This window comes from Temnothorax longispinosus, chromosome 8 (genome assembly GCF_030848805.1).
Source record: "Temnothorax longispinosus isolate EJ_2023e chromosome 8, Tlon_JGU_v1, whole genome shotgun sequence".
Lineage (NCBI taxonomy): Eukaryota > Metazoa > Arthropoda > Insecta > Hymenoptera > Formicidae > Temnothorax > Temnothorax longispinosus.
The window spans coordinates 15,102,313-15,125,807 of NC_092365.1; the positions used below are offsets into that span (position 1 = coordinate 15,102,313).

General features: G+C 45.0%; 1 protein-coding gene across 1 annotated transcript in view; it reads right to left on the reverse strand.

Moving 5' to 3' along the window:
• Positions 1–266: 266 nt before the first annotated feature.
• Positions 267–23,495, reverse strand: part of LOC139818202 (C-Maf-inducing protein) — a 33,394-nt gene continuing 10,165 nt past the window's right edge. Inside the window, exons 2-9 of the mRNA XM_071786800.1 lie at positions 7,545–7,730; positions 5,631–6,053; positions 5,255–5,403; positions 5,076–5,165; positions 4,705–4,957; positions 3,362–3,619; positions 2,896–3,196; positions 267–2,640 (exon numbers count right to left, since the gene is read on the reverse strand). Of these exons, the coding sequence (XP_071642901.1) occupies positions 2,516–2,640; positions 2,896–3,196; positions 3,362–3,619; positions 4,705–4,957; positions 5,076–5,165; positions 5,255–5,403; positions 5,631–6,053; positions 7,545–7,730 (1,785 nt within the window). The 3' untranslated portion in view covers positions 267–2,515. The remainder of the gene's footprint in view (positions 2,641–2,895; positions 3,197–3,361; positions 3,620–4,704; positions 4,958–5,075; positions 5,166–5,254; positions 5,404–5,630; positions 6,054–7,544; positions 7,731–23,495) is intronic.

The following is a 23,495-nucleotide window of genomic DNA, read 5'->3' on the forward strand; positions in this document are numbered from 1 at the left end:
GCGAGTCGCCAAAAGGCCAGCGCAAGATCGCGAATCTCGCTGACGAGACGTGAGAGACAAAGGAAGGCGTGACGGAACGGAAATGCTGTGAGGTATTAAACTCGAATTTTATTTGCTTCGCTCACAGGACGTGTGTGACGCTTTGTGGAATTAACTTGAGTAATTAATTCGTGGCTCCCTAAGTTAATGATCCTTATTGAAATTGACGTAAACAGTCTTCTTACAATGCTTGTTCCCTTGCGGCATTTACAATAATCGAGACGAGATTTTCTTCTTCCTTTTTTTTTTCTTTTTTTGTTGCGAAATCGTCGATCGCCGTCGCCACGATTCTCGTGACGGCCGAATCCTGCTACCTCTTCGAGAGGCACCCTCTCTCGCTCTCTCTTCTTCTTTCTCCTCCTTCTTGCCGGCGCTCTAAACACGAGATATCGACTATCCCTCCTAAACGCGTGTTCACGCTAGTACGAGTTGGATCGTGCGACATACATTGTAATATTATCGTAATATATAAATACGAGAAGATTCTAGCTAGAGAATAAATTATTAAAATCTATCTAATTAAATCGAAGGAGAAACGGGAGAGAGGGAGATGATTCTTAATAGTCTACCTATCTATTTACACTAGGGAACGAAATGCACGTGGTGCGAGTCCGCGTCGTCCGCGACTCTCGAAGTTTCGTCTATACCGCGCGCAGCTTCCCGACATCGCGACAGAACATGGAACGCTTCGAGAAGCTTCGCTTCTTCATTTTTTTTTTTTTTGCTAGAGTAGAGTCGCGCTCGCTGTGACGCGACGCGTTGTGGCAGTGGTCGCTCAGAACTCGCTGATTAAGGCAGTTAGCACGCCTCGAACGGAAAGGAGTTAAGTCGGTAGTGTCCCCCCGACGAAAAGGACACTTCACGCAGTGGTATCGATTGGCGGCTGCGGTCCAGCAACGCGCTGACACACGATTGGGAACAGTCTTTGTTTCGGAGATCGCGGAGGATCGTCGCGATCATTGTCGTCATCATGCTGGTTCTTCGCCGATTATCCGTTAGCCGAGACTCTTATAATTAACGCTGACTCTATTGGATGACGTTAGTAAAACGTTCGATAATTTTTCTTGTCTGCAAAGGTTTGCAGATAGAAAAAAACTTCTCATTGTGCGAAACTATTCGCCAGAAACGGACTATTTGATTCCTTTTTATTGGCGTACTTACTCTTGTTAGCAGAGAGTTTCTCGTGACGCGGCGGATCGAAACGACTTTCAACTACTCATCGGCGCGAATGATGAACTCGACGCTCGCGTGCTTAATAAATGAAAATCGACTGGCGAATATCTGTAATCTCCGTCAAAAAAGTAATATCGTTAAGATATGATGCGCACGAATATATAAAAGACTCAAGGGATTGGATGAGAGGAGGAAGATGTGTTTGCGTTTCTAACGCTTTAACAGCGTAGAAACGAACGAAAACAACTCGCCTTTTCCCGGAATTAGAATGGAGGAAGGACTCGCTGAAGCTATTGTTAAAGTTGACGCTCGACGAAACTGGCCTTCGGAGTTGCGTAAAAATGTGAACGGTCGTTAAACGCGATTGTTAGTTCGTTTTCGATCAGAATCGTCGAGGCAAGCGCGTTATTGCCACGCGCCTATGCATTTGTTCCCTTCGCTATCCACAGGTGGACAACTTACCGCGCAAACGTTTCGCGTTTTTCTGGCTCTAATGATCGGCGACTCTTCGACGCGATCGTTACACGTGCCACCTCGCATATTTCTGGAACGGATTCTATGCAAATGCCCGAGAGAGAGAGAGACGGCTCGTCGTTCGCCCGATATTTATTTATTCGAACGAATGTGCGTCTTCCCGGGAAACGTCTGAACTCACGATGCTGGAATGTTTCCTGAAAAGTGCGATCTCCACTCGACGACGATGCGGAAGGGATGCGCTTTTAAATTAACGTACGTCGTAGGAGCGCGATCGAGCCGCCTAGCTGGCAGGCGATTTTTTCGGAAGAGAATCTCCATCTATATCGTCTCGTGTAAACAATATCAGCTGAAAATGGAAGATACATTTAACGGACACACGGATATATTGATACCGCGTCAATCTATCGCACATCTTTATCGCCCTTTGGAAAGAACTGTCGATCGATTAAACCGGAAGAAGCGAGATACGTCGAAGATACGTAAAAACACGGTAAAAGGCTCTTCACTCATTCCGCACAGTGGTCAGCAGAAGATTTTGTTCCCTCTGGGAAAGTTTCACTGACGAAGGTCCATAACTTTCAGCGATCGTTATGCTGACCGCGAACATTGTATATTAGCCTAAATCGAAGCAAAACGAACGAATTTATCGCGCACAATGCTCGATATTCGATCGGATTGATTACATCAAGAATACGAACGTCACGTTTGTGAAGTCTCTTGAATTTTTTGTTCCGAACGACCAAGCACCTCAGCGTTGCTTCTTCGTTACGAAGAGTTCTGCGTCACGAAGAGCGCAGATGGTCGAGGTGCTGGACGTGACCTCGGGTCACCAGGCCTCCGTGTATCGAACGTCGAATTCTTGCAGGGCCGGCAGTCGCTTCTTCAGTGACTCGAATGTCTGAGCCGACAGCTTCGTGCTATTCAGGTTCAATTTCCTTAGGCTGGTTAATGCTGTAACAAAGCGATAGCACTTTCTTCGAGCGACAGATCGAAATATAGATTCACATAAAAAACTTGAAAATAAAAATTGAATATGTTGAAATACTTTTTACACTTCTCTTGTTGTATATTGAACAATCAAATCTCATATAATGTAGCGAATTTGTATCTTCTAAATCTGCTTCATACTTTAAGATTAATTTTACCAAATTCTAGCAAAGAAATTAAATCATTATTACACTGAAGTTCTGGTATCAGGATACTCACAGGCCAACGTGGAGATGCCTTTGTCGGACACGGGCGTCTCGCAGAGGTTCAGCACCTGCAGCTTCTGCAGGTGCTCGCTGATCATCTGTAGGCCGGCGTCGCCGAATTGCGTGGCCCACAGATTCAGGTATCTCAGCGCCGGTAATTTTATCAGTTGTTCCGCGCAAGCGGACGTCACGGAAGTGAAGGCCAGGCTGAGGCATTCGAGATTACCGAGGGCACGACCGCCCAGCAGAAGAGCGACGTCGGCGTCGGTCGCTCGTACGGGTAGCGTCAGTTTTCGAGGTCCACCTTTTTGTTGCTGGTGAAATCGAATACATACATACGTACGTGCATAAAATGGCATTAGGATCTGACATAATTTATCGTCGAATTATCGTTAGTTCAAAAGAAAAAAAAAAGGGACAGCAAAAGCACCAAACGCGAAGAAGCGATCGGGACGCGCGCGACTGGCGAATTCACTTACCAACTCCTGCAGGTTCTTCTGCCTCTGGCAGAGAGCGGCGTAACGCTCCTTCCCGGATTTTGTGGACTCAAGCGCGTTGACTATCTGAAGCCTCGCCTCCTCGTTCGGCAGCAATCGCCACTCGAGCATCAAGCAGAGCGCTTCTTGCGCGGCGTCACAGCCCCGCACCGCCAGCAGAATGCAATCGTCGCCCGCCTGCTTCAGCAGAGACGAGATGAACCTCTTTCGCCGACAGCAGCACGCCAGCAGAGTCGTGAGCTGTCGAGAACGCGCGCTGTTACAACATCTGTCCGAATCTTTCGTGCATTCCAAATGACAGAGAAAAATTCCCACGCTCGTTAATTCAACTTAAAATAGGCCAATGTATAGCGGATTCTCGGCCCGCTCGTTAAAATTCCTCGATGACGGGATCGACGATGGAATTATGATCTCGATTGTAATCAAGAATTGGAATTTACTCGCTGGAAGGATCATTGGACGTCCCTCCTGTTCCGTTCCGCCAGCCCGCAATCAACCCGACAGACTTCATTAATTCCGCGCGATTGTGGCGATTCGATTTCGCTGTTATTTCCGAGAGGATTGGAGAATTGATGCTGTCAATACGGGTCCATTGAAGACGACGCGCCCGCGCATCTCAAAAGAGCGATTCATGAATATTCAGGTGGACCTCCGATCGAATCGCGCGTAGAATAATCGACGCTGCCGCCTCGACCTCCCTACCCCGTGGAGGCGGGGAGAGGAGGAGAAGGGGAGCGAATTGTTTCTGAACAAAACAGATCTTACTCCAGTGTGTGTTATCGCGCGCGGGCCGGAGAGGCGCAATTCGAAACGCTTGGCTCGCGAGATTACGTTACCGAATACACCACACAATCGTTTCACGTGCGGATAAATTCGATGCCGTTGCGCCGATAAGCGCGATATGCGTATCCATCCGCATGTATTCTGTTTATTTCGCCGTTAGATGTTTATATCTTTCGTGCGATCCAAATATATAAATATCCAAATATATAAAACGCGGTATAATAGGAACGATTTACACGAGATTAAAGAAGTTAGATTAGCATTGTAACTTTGCCTCGAATATCTTAGTCTTCGCGGGAGGTCTTACTGAAGATTTAACATTAATGAAATTTTCTGCACGCGTGAGAAATGCTTCTCATAAATATCATCATCTTTTATAATTATAATTAATGAGAATTTTTAGCCGCAAAGAAAGCTACGTTTTAAAGCTCTAACCAAAATTCATTATAAATTCTACCAAAATTGTAATTAATGGTACGCGAAACAAAATATAACATAGTCTTCGTAAAAAAATAAAAACAAAATTTGATAGAGAATCTCACCATCTCGCCGAACAATTCTCCGCGATCTGGGCAAACCGGGTTGGACGGCGCGGCGATGTGCATCCAGCCTGGACGCGGTTCTCTAACAGGCAGCAGGACCCGATGCACCGTGCACCTCGGGTCCTTCGCCAGTCGTTTCATCACGCACAACAACACGGACTCCTGCACCTCTCTCACAGCCAAAGCCTCCTCCGGGAACGGGACGGGCTGCAGTAGTGCCCCGAGACCCGGACGCCAGTCGGTGTACTCCGATCTGCAATGTCGTTTTTCCCGATTTATGAGACGCGTTTAGATTGTTTAGAACCGAGAATTTCAAGCGTGAAGCAGGTAAGATGCGAGAGACTCGTTTGTCAAGTGAGCGCAACACTTACGCGATGTTCAAGACAAGCAGGTAGCACTGCAACGGCGGCAACGACGGCGACTCGTCCTTTTCCAACGACGCGCGACTCGACACTTCGAACCTGCGAAATCGGAATCAAACATCGTTGAGAGTTTCGTCTGATTCGCGATACGGGAATCCAGTTCCATTAATAACTTGGGCGAGACTTGCCTGTAGAATATGGCCGCGACGCAGATGGACACGAGATTGGGGAGTACCCGCGGGTGCGGACAATCGCTACCCGGCCCGTGAACCGACGAGATGTAGTCCTTGATCGCCTGTTCGCCGTCGTTGTTCTCGTATAAAGCGGCGATGAACACCTACAACATACGGAACGCAACGTTATAACTGCACATTCGCGCTTCCCTATCGCTTATTATTTAAGTCACAATTAATTCGCCCAACCAACTAGAATCGTCAGAATAGCAAAAGCTTATTTTTTTTACGCATAATTTTTATACCGTTAAAACGAGAGGGAATGAACGATCTCCCTTGATCTCGCTGTGTAATCAAACAAAGTAGCGTAAGACTTATCAGACGCCCTCACCTGCAGCAGCTTTCTCATGTCCGGCGACTTGCCAAAGTCAACGGTGTGCTTGAGGCATCTCGTGATCGCCGGGCTGAGCATCGGGACCAGCTGCGATCGCGGATGCTGTTGCGCCAGTCTGGCGAGTACCTTCGCGAGCGCCGCCGGCGGCGCCGCTTTTTCCAGAAGAGGGGCCGCCACGGCGAGCACAGCCTCCGCCCAGCTCCTGCGATCGCGCACCACCTCCTCGGTTTTCCCGTCCGAGTCGACCTCCGCGCTGGGCTCGTCCAGCAGTTTAATGACCGCCTCGAGCGGCGTGCCCGCCACCCTCTCGTCCTCGAGCGGCGTCCACAGGGCGAAGTCCACCATGGTGCGCAATTCGCGCAGTATCACCTCTTCCCGAGTGCTCATCGACACGAGGTGTTGGTATTTGAAGATATTTTTCTACGGGCAGAGACGGAACGGTTCCGGATGATTCGTGGTATTCGAATTCGAGCTATTTAATCGGCATGTTCTATCGTTAACAATTCGGAAATAAAAAAGCCTCAAGATAGTAAATATAATATGGAAAGAGATGCAATATAAAGAAATCATACGCAAGAGTATGCTTATAAATAGAAGAAAAAATTTTTATAACGAAATTTATTATTATACGGTTTGCGTGGAAAGTTGGGGTCCCATGTGGGATCATTTTATGTTAAGAAACAACTTTCTTATAAGAGTCGCTGAGAAGGTTACAATAATAAAGGTTGAGTTTAGGTTTTTTTAAGGTGAAGGTGCAGAGGAGGGTCGGATTCCCTCCCGCGCTTGTACATGATACTATTTTCACATACCTACATATTAGTTATTTATGTCTTTCAGTACTGAGAATATTTTTCAAACTTCTTTCGTGAACAACTTTTTAATAAATAACGAGCGACTTGCTAAAACCTTTTAAGAATTACCCAGAAGGTTGATCTTTATATAATAAATGTGTGTGTGTGTGTGTGTGTGTGTGTGTGTGTGTGGAGGACAAAGTCATTGGAGGTGCCTTCCCTAACAAGAGTCTTACTTTGTTTGCTGCTAATTAAATATAAAAATTGGATTAATTGAAATTAAATGCCAAAATGTCATTACGACGCATTACCCGTGTCTATAGAACTGGCAAAATTGAATTAAAACAACTGGCAAACATGGTCAATCTGATCTCGGTAAAAGTCATCGACATCCAGACCGTACGGACGATGTTTTCATTGGGAACATATAACGTCGTAAACAATAAAATTCGATCAATCTTTATGGTCGGTCCGATCGCTGCGATTTACTCGTCGCGCCGCCACGACGAGAGGCTGATTAATTTCCCGGCCGGATATTAAACCGCTCGCAGCAACCTCCATAAAACACTGACGTATCCGGGAGATTTGATCCGGTCGAGGACGATCGGGAACGTTCGCCTCTCTCGCGCCGTTATCACTTCCTTCTGCTCCGGCCTCACATTGTCGGGCGTTAATAACGCCTATGTTTGCTCTGCCGTTCTCTGCCGATGCCACGTCAGGCCATTGTGAAAGGCCGATGTTTTAAAAAATATTTGGTATCAGCGTTCGCATTCGCGGGGATGAACGGCATCGATCGTTCTCCGCTCGAAAAACGCCATTCGAAAGATGGGCAAACACAATGCTCTATTGTTAGCTTAAAAACTTAAAAATTGTTCAAAAGTCCATCACTTTTTTATCGCTATTAACACAGTAAACAAGCAGTGATGAATCTCACAACGTGGCCAAGCAATAAAATATGAACGTTAAATCCAGTCAGTTCCGACGATATTCGCATTTTATATCTGATTCTTATTCTTCAAAACCTTTTCCGTTTAAAACTACTGCGTTGATGGAAATAATTAATTAAAATGGATAATATTAAACGATAATAATTTTTCTTAAATAATAAATGATAATTTACCTTCCATAATATCGAGTGGTACCACTGGTCCCTCGTGTAAGCGTTATTGGCTTGCAGAAGAAGCGAACCGTCTGGTAGGACGATGCTGAGGCAGTTCTTATACGCGGGGTCCCACCTAGCGACAACATACTTCCGAACCTCCGACATGCTGCTGTATGGAACAGGTTGCTGAAGAAAACCCGTCAGCTAAAAGAGACGAATAAAGGAAATTCAGAGATCATTAAGGAAGTTGAAAAAAAATTGATGGCTTTTTTTAAAAAGCGTTGTAATCAAATAATTATATCACTAGCGAGTATAATCGGATTAAAATTGTTATAAGCTATTTTGAGCTCGTTACCATTAAAAAAAAGACGTTATTATGCAAAGTGCTAATACGCACGTAAAATCTCCACAACATGTAGAAATAACTCGATTTCCATACATCAAGATATATAATGTATCCTGATATATTTATAATTTATAATATATAAATAGTTAATATAACGTCGATATTATTAATAAGCATAACAAAAACAGTAAAATTAATTACGTATAATAATCGGTCCAGTTAGCGGTTTCGCTTATATAATCAAGAGATTATTTTTATGCTCAAGCTGAGCTAAAAATAATCTGTCATTATAATTTTATTAATCTGTCATTAATTTATCTGCGTCAGAATTATTTCGTATTCATTATCGACAATTATTTTACAATTGGCGAAAAAAACCCGTGGTAATTACATTCTACGAAAAAAAGAGACGAAGAGAGAAATTGTAATAAGATTATAATCCAGTGACTTGTCATGAATCGAAATGGCTTTTCGCGTTTCATTGTGGAAAAACACAATCAAATGGGATCTATTATATGCACATCGATCATCAATCATTTTCCCGATTTATGTCGGACATAATCGCGGATTATTATTGTCGTTTGACGTATGAACTCGACAAATGAACGTCATCTATCGATTACATAAGTTCGTTCACGTGAGGCAGATAATAAGAATCTCTCATATGTAATATCTGCAATTATTCCGCAAAAAGTCATTATACCGATAACCAAATGAAAAAATGTCACGCAAATTTCTTTACAGCGAAATTAAAATTAACCAGCGCACAAACCGCACATTATAGTTCGAATTACGATTCAGAAAAGAACGGTGAATTATTATTTAAGTTCATTCGATTTCTTCTTTCAAATTACTGATTTACATTTCTTACACAATTACTGATTTAAGAAAAAAAGAGAGAGTTCCGTTCTAAATGATTAAAGGTGAAATCGCTAATCGCTATTTTAATTTATACAAAAATCGCCGCGCGATTTCGTTTTCAGCTTCGGCGAACACGACCAATTTCTTTTTTCTTTTTTTTTTTTTGCAACAGCTTAATATTAAGCCTCTGAGGTAGTTTTCCAGACTTTCGACGCGCACACAGATCGGCCTTTAGGAATGACGCAATCATACTTGCCGTAACGAGGTGTATGAATGTATAAAGCGATACCAGCGAATCTCTCTCTCTCTCTCTCTCTCTCTCTGGCCATGGCAACAAAAAAGCCGACTTGGCAAAGACGCGAGAAGGAGAGATGGAGAGGGGAAAGAGGGAGGGTGAAAAAGGGACGGTGAATCGAGGGAGAAGTTGCATAATACAGCCTGACGAGGACAATGCGCCCTGGTTCGCGCATCACTTCGGCGGTGTCTCGTGTTCTGAGACTGCAGCGCGGGGGATGACGCGGTACCTTGTGCATGTATGCATTGTATATATGTGTATGTGTGTGTGTATTCGTGTGAATACGCATTCGCGTGGCCACGTGTAAACGTAATATCGGCGACCAGCGCACACAGAGACGCGAGCACCTGCGTGTGGAATAGTGAATGACGTCAGCGCGGGGTGCCGCGAATCTAGGCCGAGGGTTGAACGACTGTTGGAGCAGACTCGACCGAATCTGGGGCACTGCATCCCCTTCGCTAAACGTGGCCGAAAGCGATGCTATGCGAGCGAAACAGGAGCCCGCGCCGATCGCGCTGGAATTCGCGCAATATTCTTGCGGAAGAGTGCGCGTGGCCGATCCCAATTTCAGTTCGCGATCGGAAGTGCGTGTTAATTTGCGCGGTTAAACTCCTCGAAACCCGATCCGACCTGAAAAAAGGTACGATCGCGGCAAAAGGGAACGCGAGCGAGGTAGAAGAGAAGCGAATAAATCATTGAGGAGCTGCGTGATCCGCGCCCCCTCAATGCCGCGCACTGATAAATATATGATAAGCGCTCTCAAATGCAGAGATTGCAGACTTGCAGAGAGAAAAGGAATCACGCTCCGCGGCGAGGTATGGGAGGCTCCTCGTATGCATTTATGTGGATCAGAGAATGATTTACTTTGTTTGCCCGACGAGCCCGGGTCTGCAAATCGGACGTAGTTGTGCGTGTGCTGTTAAATAATATAGCTGAATAATTAAATGATGAATAAAATTCGCTTGCGTGCGGCAAATGAGCTGTATTTCATGAATAAATATCCCTTTTACGTTTGGCCCGCGTTCATTAGGACTTCATGCATATCACCGATTAAATAAGGCCGGTATTCTCATAGTCGGTTCTTATATTTAAGCCATCTTAAGTACAATTTTAAGATGTCATTAACCAATCACAGAGCCGTATTAGCATATTACTTAAGATATTACTTAAGACGGTTTTGAAATACGATCTGATTACGAATACCGGCCTAAGTTTTAAGTTTCGTTGTCTACGGCGAGGATGTGCAGGCATTTATGCGCGATGCGCTAAAAGTAAAAGAAAAAAAGACGGTCCGCCGCGCAGCGCGCTGCGGACGTTTACGCCGTTTAGTTACAAAGGGCGCACGACGTGAATAATATGCAACTTTTTTTTTCGTCGTATCTTTCGATTCCAAGGTCATCTTTTGTAAACGGCTTCACGCTCTTTTTATGCATCTGTGCTACGGAGACTGCCATGCATATGCATGCACCGTGCATATTCATGCGTGACGTAAACGATAACGAAACGACTGCGCCCATTACTTAATTCCGAGAATAGCTAAATTTCGCGTATACCCGTAATAATAACTTGATGCACAGGTGCGGCTATTATTCCCGCGGCTCCGCAATCTTCTCTCTCTCGGCTTACATACCGCCGTTCAAATCGCACGTTTCGTGCGTGGCGACGAAAAGCCGGGGCGGGCGCCGCGCGATATATACGCGAGCTCCTCTAATTAAGAACGATGGATAACATTATATCGCAATGTACACGCGCGTCGCTATCAAGGATATCGAACGTCAATGCGTAAAATGATGAATAAAGCTGCAGAGGCCTGTGAACAATACGCGAGCGCGGCCTGCCTGTAATTCTCTTTTCGCTGCACTGTCGGTTCGTAAACGGGGAATTATACGTGCAATTTGAGATGTACTCTATACGCGAAAAACTCGATTCCGCAGACACGCTGGTAACCGAAGCGTAAATCCCTCAACGACCCGTCATTGGATACCCGCAAACACATTATATACACACGATCGTTTTATTTTCGGCGCCGGAATCAGCCTTTTTTTTATTCGCGATGCCTATTTTTTGCGTCCGCGCGACACGCAATTATATAATTCGAGGCTGCGATTGCATTGGTCGATCGCAGGGACGTAAGCGCGACGAGCCGCTCATTATCACGCACAGGCCAGAATGACGCGTTATCGCATTCGCAATTGCGTTTCAATCAAATTGCGATTGTTTAAATGCCATGAAACGCCGGTGATTCGTGTCACGAGTTCGCGATTCGCGACGCTTCCGGCGCGATTCTGCAATTGCAGATCGGCGGTCAGCGTATCGAGCGATCGTGCGTTACATATGGAAAAAGGGACGAAGGCAGGCATATGGCCATAATGCCTTTGTGTCGCCACTTACGATAAATGGCATCGCATTATCTTATAAGCGCATCGCGTATAACGTATAAGCGACGATCATTACAAACGTTCAACGCGCTGGAAAATAAAATACCTTAGAAGCGCCGTGTAGAATTTGTAAAGCAACGGTGAAAACCGTCGTTGAATTTCACGAAAAATTCTCCATTCGGTGCCAGCAAAAATGTCACAGCCAGGCCCGAATCTAGTATCGATCGACGAAACGTCTGTTCCGAGTTGGTCGGAGAGTTTATACCTTCTTTTTCTTACATTGTGTATATTATTGAAATTTTTCCGTTATTACGATTTTTTATCGGCTTGCATAAAGTGACGAGGTCAAAAGAAGAGAAAAAAAACCGTTAGGAGGAATGACGTTCGCGCCGGCTCGTCTCCGCGGAAAATATAGCGGAAATATAATATAAAATGTTACGACGCGAAATCTCTCACTTTGTGTCGTTGTCTGCCCGCTCCGCCGCGTGATGCATTTCTGTAGCAGAAATTCTTTCGATTTAGTATCACGACAAACGTCCAATTACATAAAGGGAAGGCAGAGACATCGCGGGCACGTGCCGCAAAATTGCACGTGGCCAATTTGTCACGTAACATACGTATATGGCGCGACCCGCACGATATCGTGACACATATCGCTATGGGTTCCTCGTCACCTATCGATTATAAACGTTATGCAACGTTACGCAGGCTTTGCGCCTGCAGATGTCGAAGGAGATATCGATATTGATAACGAGATGTGACACATAAAACGAGAGTACCGAGAGTAATCTCGATAATTAAAATTTATTATATTTGGTATGATAAAAGTATCATCTCTCGATCTCTCGATAAAATTAAATGTTTTATTTTAATAACGATTAATATTTCGAAGATCTTTAAGAAGCTATCGTTACGCATAAAGCGATTGTGTCGAACAATCATAATTCCCTCATTTCAAATATTTAATTCTAAAAAGATAATTATATTTTTCGCATCAATAATAAGCAGGTTTATATATAAAGCGTTCCTTCTCTTCCTCCGCCTCCTCCTTGTCTTAATATAACGGAATTAAACAGGCACGATCGGTATTTTCGTTCGTTGATTATTTCTGACGTCGTCACAATTTCCGAGGTCGTTGATCTCGGTGTCTTTAGTTTCGAACCGTGAGTCGTGCATTTGACAAATAACTTGTTTATAGAGCAAAAACGAACGAAACGCCACCCGCTACAGTATTGTCGCAAATTTATCGATTCACGCTGTTTAACATATTCCTTCGTTCTCACAAAATCGCGAGACGCACGTGACTGCGTCACGTCGTACATCCGTGGCGACTGGCGACGTCCAATCTCCAATCTTCAACGGAAACGCGAATCCGATGCGGATGCAAATGCTTTTGCCACGTTACTTTATGGACCCTTTATACATTACGCGGACTCTCAAAAATAAAATACAATATTTTGCTCTGAAAAGTAATTCGAGCGTATTTCCCTCATTTTCCTTCCACAAAGGAATATTTCGAAACTGTTGTCACTTGCGGGACAACTTTCTTTCTCTCCACTCTTCACTAATTCTTAAAATAATTTTTGTGACGTACGCTAGGAGAAAGGTTTCGCTTACAAAATGTCTTTTGGTCCGTCGGATAAATCAGTAGACTCGCCGCGGAGAGGATGTAGCGCGGCCGTAAAACACATCGGGCGCGGATCTAAAAATATCCGCGCCCGTAAAAGCATCGTCGCCGGCCCAATCGCGCCGACGAAAACAATACAAGATAAACGAGACCAGCGGCGAAATGAATCGATTGTTGGCGAACGATAGCAGATTGCGATTCGAAATATCCCCATCAGAGAGATTGGTGGCGGCACAAACAGTTTTCCCAAGCGGGATGACGTACGGCGAGTCGCGAAAATTTTTACGAGATCGGAGATTGCGGGATATTTTATCATACGTGCGATATCCGTACCGCATTTTAAACGCATCATACATGCGATATACGTCTATCGGTTCTTTCGTAAATACATAAAATACTCGCGATAACGAAACGCGAACGAGCGAGAAAATGTATTAGCGCTCATATTACACGTATTAGTTAAAACTGATAGCAATCGCTTTTTATTACGACATAACGAGTCAAGTAAACTCGCTCGGAAGTCAATAAATTTCGCAAGAAATATGTACGGCGCGTACTTTTAACATGAGTCACTTTAAACGTTCTTATCAAAATGTGACACCAGATGTTCGAGCGAATTCAATATAGCGACGTCATAAGGTCGACATGCGGCAATCATGTATTTTCGAAAGAATTTCCTCGAATTCGGAAAAATCTAGATATACAGGAAAAATTCTGGTTTTGAGGGAAATAACGTAGATATGAGAGTTTTTAACCAGCGATTTGTATAGAGAGCTAATATTGAGATAGACGTTCGAGAAAATCCTGGAAAATTCGGCGGCCTCGCGGTCGTGCAATTTCGTTAAATTGACGTTAAAATACGCCGATTGATTCGAGTCGACGGGGGACCGCGACGTGAAGGCGTGTATTGGCAGCCGGAGAGCCCGGGCTGTCGGTGACCTTTCCTTTTCCGCCGAAATATTAATTCCTGTATAATATCCACACGTAACGGTGGATCCATCGCGCTGCGAAAAGGAGAGAAAAAGACGGAGGACTTTTTCTCTCTTTTCGCCCGACGTGGAATGCGCTTGTCCGGCTTCATCCAGTAGAGCTGGATGTGGACGCATATATACGGGATAATTTATCCTTCCTCCCGTCCGTGACGGTCCATAAGCGAGAATATTTGTTCAGGATTAATCCTTTAACTGTCCTCACACACGTATATACGTGCAGTAGATACCGCGAATATCTCCCCAATTCATTCTCGTGTACGCAATCACGCTACTCCCGTTGCCGTTGTCGCGAATAGCGTATGTTGCATCGTGACAGCGAGATCTCCACCGTGACGAAGTTTGATTGACGTTTTCGTGCTGATGTCAGCTAGCGCTCGAAAATTATTCATTACGACGAGATTACATCGCGTTTCGTTTGTAGATCCGATGGTAACCCGATGTAGCCGAGAGATTTCCGCAGCCGCGCTGGCGATCGCTGAATTAAATTCGTTTCCGTTTTGACTCGCCGATAATGAATAGCGAACTATAAATTCAGATCGAATCGTTTCAGATTTCGACTTTGAGCGGCTTACAATGAGTAATCAGGCGGAGTCGGCGCTCGTATTTAAATTATTTTAATTTAAAGCGGTCTGCTACCCTCCCTCCCTCCTTCTTTATCTTACTTTATCTATCTATCTATCTCTTGAATACGCTCGTCAAGTTAATCGCTTATCTTTATTAATTAACTTGTAGCACTGCGGACTTACGTCATACGTCAACGTCACACGTCGACATCTATCAAGTGTCAAGCATTCTTCTTGTGCAAATTTTCATGATACATCTTTCCGTTCTAATAGCATACGATTTACATAGCGCTAGATAATAGTTGAATCAGGTTTTCTCATTAACCTTTATTGCATATGCGTCGCTTAATAAGTTCGATCGGGTACGTCAGTCAGTGCGATAAACGTAAACGGGTTTACGTTCAATTACGAATCGTAATTGAAATACGAAACGCAATAAATTACCTCTGATGTATCGCTTTAAACATATAACTTATTCTCTCTTTCTCTCTCGATAAATTTTCTATTCGCACAAAAACCCATTACGTGTGACTAAGGGATAGCAATCTCGAATTGCACGCGGAATTACCTCTTAATGGCTTCGCCGGAGAAATATAGTGAGACTTCCCGGCCAGAATCTGAATATCGGCTGAAATTTTTCAACGCGCTCCACTTCTGCTCCCAAGTCGCGCCAAACGTTTGCGCCCGCTGATGCCTGCCGAACGTTCGGAACGCCGCGTTAGACGCGAGAGACGGCTGCTTTTACGACGCTTCTCTTTCAAGTTCCAAGAGGCACGAAAACGAGCTTATATTTTTACGGCTGCCGTAAAAGCTAGCGCGCGCTCCGCATCTCCGCGATTGTTTTATGTTCCGCACTTTGTTCCAGTTACCCAGCGGGAAGGACGCGATATATCCCGCACACGCGAGCGCGCGTCGCCGTTAAATGTCGTGAAAAATTAATTGTCACGCGAGATTTGCATAGAATAGGAAACGGCGTGAATCGCAGAGTTTTTATAGATTTACGTCATCCGTCCCCTTAAAAGGAAAAATAAAAAGAAATTCAAGAAGGGCAAAAGGTGGTAAAGACCGTTCAGACGTAGCTTACGTAACGTTGCACACTTGAAAATTCGCAGCAACGGCATATCGGTATTCTCATGTAAAAAAAAGAAAAAAGTTTACGTTACGATACGCGAGTTTTGTAGTTAACTACCCCGGGGGTTCCGAGTAACGCGGTCCCTCCCACGGGATATTAACTTTTAAAACTAATTCGCCCCTTTTTTCATTTTCGAGTTTAACGAGTTTCAGAACTATATTCCAGAAATTTTCATACGTTTCCACGAACCCCGCGAGTAGGCGATGAAGGCCGAGTTCGCGTCTTCGTCGTAAAACTCGTAAGCCGTCGAGAGGCAAAAGGACGACTCGAACGTACATACGCGTCTCGTGTTTGCTCGCATTCTGCCGCTATTTGCCCATACAAGTGAGATCCGCGCTAGGTCGTCGTTATTCCACGGCACTCTGCAGCCGCTAATTGAGAATGCCGTTGAAATTCCGCGACCGTGTTCTACCTACGCGAACTGCGATCTTCCCCGTCGGCCAACCTAGCCGTGAAAGCGATTTAGTCCACCGAGTCACCGCGTCTCATTATCTCTGATACCTTAAGGTACTCGCCGCCTCATTACCGGGGTTTAAATTACACGCGCAGCGATCTGCATGTGCGGCATCTAATTACAGGGGATATGCCACTGCGACCTCTTCGCGGTACGGGTCGTAATTGCACGACTTCTTTCTCGTTGTTCGTGCTTTTTTTCCTATCGACAATTTGAAAAGAATGGAAAGAATCCGTCTCGCGGCTGGAATACGGATAGGATCAGAACGTTCCGAGAAGAAGCCACTTCGCTTTCGACTCGGAAATCCCCACGCTTCCATCAACGATAAAGGCGTTCTGGCATAATGTCGTTCATGCCTCAGCGATTCAAATCCTAACAATTCCATCATTCACCACCGCGAGGAGATTTCGGTGACGTGCCAAGGCCTCCGGTCGTCTAGCAACCTATTTACGCAACGACGGCTTCTTTTTCTTCTTTTCCTTTTTTCGGATTCCTTTATTAGGCGCGATATTACGCCTTCTTCTATATCTTCTTATTCTTCCATTTTCCTCCCTCGATTTTCTGCGAATTGTCGATTACGTAAAATACTCGGTAGGTAGGTACTCGATTATTCTTAAAAGCAAATTATTTTTCAAGTTGTTTGATCGCGAGCTCACCCGGAAGAGCTGCGCGTCAGATTCGTCTAAGTGCCCGCAGAGAGATTCGTCGAAAATAAATGAATCATTCGCTTAATTATATTCTTACGTCCTCAGGATCCTCCACTTACTTACGTACCACTCAATTCCGGTTGTGGATCGAAGCCGGCAATTAATCAGAATTCTCCAAAGATTTCTCACGGGGCTATTATACATTCTGCCACGTCCCCCTCCCCCGCTTCTCTCTACGGCTGCTCTCCTTCGTTCGCAGGAGCCGCTGCTGCTGCTCCCGTCATTCCTCGCCAAGGGATTCTCGCCCGATGTTGTTCGAAGGCCACGAAAAACGAGACGGCGACCGGTATTTTACACGGCGTTAGGCGCGAGGAGCGAAGCGAACGTTCTGCTCGAACACATAGCCCAGGGTCAGCTTTGACGTCAGCGGAACACACGCTCGTACACAGGCACGCGTGCACGCACGAACGCTCACTCGCTCGCTCGCTCGCTCGCACGCACGCACGCTCGTATGGCGAGAACCGCGCCCGCAACATTCGACTCGCTCGTGCCGATTCGTTCGTTCTCCGTCCCGAAACTATCCTCCTCTTCCCCGCCGTAAATTCTCCCAGTTGATCCGGAAAAGATTTCTTCTCGACGAGAGATCGTGTGTCCTCGAAGCACCTGCAGTTTCCGAACGATTGAAGATAATGGGCTCTTCTTGGCGTACGGAGCTTCAAGAGAGAAAAATCCTGGCAAGATCGTATTCCTCAGCCGACGGTATTCCTGATAGAATTTTTTTTGGACGTTTATCTAGACCATGTGTGATATACGGAAACTGATGTACACTGGGCGGTCAATAACCTCCCACGTTCTTCTGGGAAAAATCGTCTTCGATCTGAATCTGGCCAAAGAAGCTGTAATTTAAAAGGGACAGCTGGTAATCCTGGGATATGTATACACATATACACGTGCGCCGAAACTCCGTCGCTGTCGTATATCACTAGCCGCGATTTCGTCTTGTCGATCTCCTTCCGGATTTTCCTTCGCAGGAAAAAGAGACACGTTGCCTACGATATATTTCGCGTAATACGCTTCGGTCGCGCGTATCGATTATGTGAAGAGGTCAGAGGCCAAACCCCGGCGTGAACCTCATTCGACGGAGATTTGGGTATTCGCGTGCGTCATCGCGTGGTTTGTGCGTGGACAGAAAACGCACTGTGCGCGATACGGCAAGGATTTTAACCCCGTAACTTTCAAAGTACGGTCTCCGATCGACTCGAATCGGTAATAACACGACTTTCGTCGCCAAGATTAATCCGCGAAACGCATTTTTCACAATCACGCTCTCTCGTCCCGCTCAGCCCCTTCATCTTCTCTTCCTCCTTTCCGATCGGCCCGAAGAGAGCCCCGCGCGGCGGCTGTTCACGTGTTTTGCTTGGCACGCGAAAGCGAGCGAGGCGCTCGAAGGAAAAATGCATTTAACGCGTCGCAATTTGCATTTGATTACGCTCAGGACTTAGCCGGTGTTGTATGCGCGGCGCAAGAGAGTGACTCTGTCGTTTCGCAATCCGATCCGGCGCGTTAACTTCGCGATTAATATGCATGGCGAAAAAAGATGAAATAACGATACGCCACGGACATTGTTGTGATCGTACATACATAACTTAATAGCTTTTTCTCGCGCGACAAAACACTTGACAATGCGACCGATCGTTCGCGCTTGTATCCGGCTGAAAAACCCGCCGGGTTTCCCTACAATCTTCGTCGGACAGTATAATCTTTACGATGCGGCGCGGGCTGCTCCCGCGCGTGGATAATATCCCGCCTTTTTACAGTTCTGACGAGCGCATCCCGTAAGAGCTATACGCGAGATGAACAACATCGCTGATCCACGTCGTTTTATTTAACGGGAACAAGATAAATATCAGACGTTAACACGTTTACGTCAATGGTTCTTTGTACTTGTATGCACACGTATAAACTGCAATCTAGAACTATTTACGCGCGTAATGATCGTGCATCCCGGAGTGAGCTTGGAACAATATAATAACGGATCCTTGAACCGCAATTACTCGATCATCCGCTGGTGATAAATATAGACGAATTAGATTAATTACGCCTCAATTACCCGCGTGTAATGACCGCGGTGCGTAATGAATTCACTTATACAGACACGTCAAATGACACTTCGATGGAACTTTATTGCTATTAAGTCTAAAGGATTTTTGAAAGCGCTTCTGTGTCACAAAAAAATCTATAAAAATTCACGTATCATCTTTTTTCAAAAAGTGATTTCTGTACTTACATAGGCCGGAACCGTTGCAATTTTTTTTTTCCTATTCTCCCGTAGGAATCATGAATGAAAAATCGACTGTGCCTTAAAAGGCCCACCGTGTCCGCGCAGTGTTAATAACGTGTGTGAACGAGCAGAAAACATAACTGCGCGTCCGCGACGATTTACGAGCGAACGCACGCGAAAGTCGTGGCTTTTTCTCTCTCGGGCGCTATTAAAAAGTATTTTCACGATCCGCGAGCGGACAGATTAATGTACATACGCGTATGTTATTTATCGCATCTCTGCATAAATATGCGCTAATCATCGTCATCGAGCGGGACGGTTATCGATGCCGCGCGTCGCCGGCGGCCGCGAAATTTTTCAGCGTCGCGCAACAAGCGCGAGAGAACGCGCCGCGCGCCGCTCGGTTTTCGCTCCCCTCGGTATTCTTATTCAAATCGCTGCACGAAATGCAGATAACTTAAACGAACGTCACGTCGCCTCGGCCATTTTTAGAAATTGATTAACCGTTTCGACCGATTACAATGGTCGCGGTCTTATTTATGGAACGACCGTATAGTTGTACGAAGCTATATATTTATAATACGTAATGCGGGAGAGAGCACCGTTCTTGCAGATCCGATCTCCGCGGACGCGTCTGTAATATTTACGCAATGTTCAATTGCATTTTGCAATATTCGATTTCCCCTGTTATAATATTTATTATGGATTCCCCTTTGAAGATAACGCGTCTGATTTTAATCAGTCGGTAGTCAGAAAAATACGCACGACGGGTTCATGCGTGTGAAGGATATGCTAATGTAACTTTGATTCCGCATTGACGCAAGATCATATTATTTTAGCTCGCACATGTGTATGCGTTTAGATTCAATGAAATTGCAAATCACAAATAGCAACTGCGCGAGCGGAGACTTGTGAAAAAGGATGGTCGCGCGTTTGTGCGCAAAGTACGAACTATACGAGAGTATACGAAGATCCATCGCGATTCCGTGATTAATTTATTATTGTATTTTCAGTTTTCCCGACTTGTCACGGTTTCACTTACCGTGGCACGCTATCGATCCTCGGTCCTTCATATCGCGTCACGGCAGAACTCAAAATAATCCGCCGACTAAATCTGTCTGTCTGTTTCGAATCAGTTCGTTCATTGAGTTATATCGTCAGAGCTCGAAGTTAAGTTTAGCTAACTAACTAAAGTACGACCGTTTGATCAATCGAGCGTACGTAGAACGGCTACGCAATATTTTACAAAGGTTTCGAGGCGGATGGCCCCGTTTTGAAATCGAATTCGCGATAAAGGTCTTCCCCTTCGCGCAGACACGTACATTCTGAAACGGAAAATATTATATCGAGAAATATAATATAACGGGGGAGGGGGATAAATATACCTTTCTGAAGTACATTTATTGTATTGGTACCAGAGATATTAGTATCAAAACGCGACATTCGAACGCCTGGCATTGTTGCGTGACGGAGAGAGGAAACTCAATTCCACAGAAGCGACTCAAACGCGCGATGAAAAATAATCGTTTGTGATCAGCATGGCTTCGCCGCATCGTTCACCGAATACTATTGATGCGAGGGTGGCATTACACACATGTGTGTGGCATTCAACGAAAACCAAGCCATCACCGTCATTAACGTGCGACATAATTTCAGGTAGAGCATAAAACTCATCATGATGCCATTATGAATTTAATGTACTGGGATTCCGCACGTAATTCTTCTCGATCGCCCGCGACACACAGACGAAGGAACTTCTCTCCCTAAGTTCTCTCGTCCCGCGAACCGAAGATGATCCGACGCCGTGGATATAATGACATCGCCGCGGTATCGGCCGGTGTATTACGTTGTTTGCTTCGCCCAATTGAAATGGTGTTAATTGCGCCCGTCGTCCATCGGCGAACACCGGTCGGCCATTAGCAGTATTTGCGTCGCGAGAAACACTTCACTACTGCGTCACGTAATAATATATCTAATGGCATCGCGTGTTACCCAAGACGAGTTTCCTGCCCATCCTCAGTTTATGCCACGGCAATAAATGGAGCGCGTAAATGCCAAAAGCCGCGGCGGTTAAAGGAGCCGCCCCGACCGACGCGACGGTTTTACAGCCTCGATTTAACGCGGCAATAACGCATTCAATCACAACGTAGCCAGCGCAATCGATTTCTTCATATTATTTTGTATAACGTACCGAGAAGCGTATGTACAACTGATTCAAGTTCGTATTCTTTTTCAAGGGCTTTCCTAAATAAAATCTTAATTAAATATATAATACAATATTAAATATAAATGTTAAGAAATAAAAATTAAGCTGATATACAAGACTCGCAGGTTCTTCCTTGCTTTCTTCCAATATTTCTCTTATATCGAAACGTTTTAATTCCAAGTTCCGCGATCTTCAAAGTGCATCCCTAAATGAATCCGGGCAATCAAATACCCACCCGCGTATCAAATGGTACTTTGATGTGCCAGGCTCTCGCAAGTTCCTTCATTCCTGCAGCCGTCGTCGCCGTCTTGCGATGGCAGGATCACGGGTATTGCGATCCGTTTCAATTACCGTTCGACTTTTCGCCGAACTCCAGGTGCGTCAGAGCCGCTCAGGCACTGACACTCTAGTGCGTCACATAATACAATTTTGTTTATCGCTTATTCATTCCGACGTAAACTTGTTATTACATATGCGCATTTTTTTTTTTTTATAAAAGAGAAAAAGGCCGGAATAAAGTACATACAGCGCGAGGTGCGACGTTCAAAGCCAGCCGTTTCTCGTCCTTTTTTAATCGTGCTCGACGTGCAACGTGCAACGTCTGTTTCGCGTTAATACCTCGCGCGCGCGCGAATACAATCTCGCCCCGCGTTATTTCGCGAATAAATTCTATTATAACATATCGTATTTCCAATTTTCCGTAATGTGATATGCACACGTGCGTAGAAATAACAGAATTTCGCGCATTATCGTATAGCTATTTTGCATTATTGATACAGTTTCACAAAGGCACAGGACATTGTTCCGCATGCTGTAAATACATTCTCTCAAGCACGAGTGATCTTCATCGCTATAATTCCGCGTATTTAATTCCATACCCGGAACCGATAACCATCAACAGTAACAACCGCTTTACGAAAAGCGAGCGGCGTTTCAATGTCCAAACGATTTCTTCTTCGTGGTGTCAAGCATAATTTTATCGATAAATTGCACGAGCGGTTATAAAGATTCGTCCGAGCAAAATAGAGTGAAAGGCGACACGTGAAACATTCGTCGCGGACATTTCGGTCAATTCGCGATTTTTATTCGATAAATGGGGGGGGGGGTAATAATACGCGGGATTTACGATTCGTCGCGCAGTGCGAGAGAAAAAGCGATAAAAAAGCGACCGCCGGTTATTACGGCGATCCTGCGCGGTCGCGGAGCAACGGCACGGTCGTTAAAAATCGACGATAATTTCCCTGTGCAATAGGAGAAAAATAATTGCATCGGCGAGCGTACGGCGAAACCGTTACGAGCGTCCTTCGCCGCCACCGCACCGCCTCGCACCGCTAGCGTCGCGTGTGCGCGCGTGTGGCGGCTTCCCGCGAACATAGTTACGCGTTATCTGTCGTGAATAAAATTGCAGGCTATCGACGCATAATACCGGTGTGACTAATACTCCGTAATTCACGAAGTCGCCTCGATAAAGCCGACTTTACCGTCCTATCGGAGACGCGGTTCCGCGCGTCATTTCCGCACGAGAACTAAATGATATTCGAATGTGTGCTGTTACACATCGATAAAATTCGTTAATATTATCTTTTAGAACGTGTATAATTATTTAATTTTGATTATATTACATATGTATAATTCAATTATATAATATTAATATAATTAAATTATATATTATATTCATTATAATTTAATTATATTGTATTTCGTTTGAGTAATCCATTTGGGTTTTATCTCACCGATATAATTCACTATACCACTGCAAAGTCCGGATTCAAGAAAACGAGCGTGTATATGAATACGAATGAACGCGTCTTTACGAGAACATTGCCGTATCGCGTAGCAAAATTTGTTAATTGAAGCGACAATAACTGGAATTGCCCGAATCAGTATAGCGCAGTTTAGCGAATTGAAGTAAATGAGTGAAATGAAGTGTACAAGGGCGCGAAGCTAAGTTTACGTTATCCGATAACATTTCTAATAATATGTCCTTACGTATCGCACACACATATGTCTCTGTCGTATTAATATAAAAATATCGCGAAGCGCGCGTATATGTAGCAAATTGTAAAAAAAAAAACAGAAGAGAAACGGATGCGTCGCGTTAGTCGCGTACGTTTCCCGCGATATGCTTGCGCATAGGAAATGGCGAGACAAAAGCGAGATACTTGACGCCGAATTATCAGACGCGTG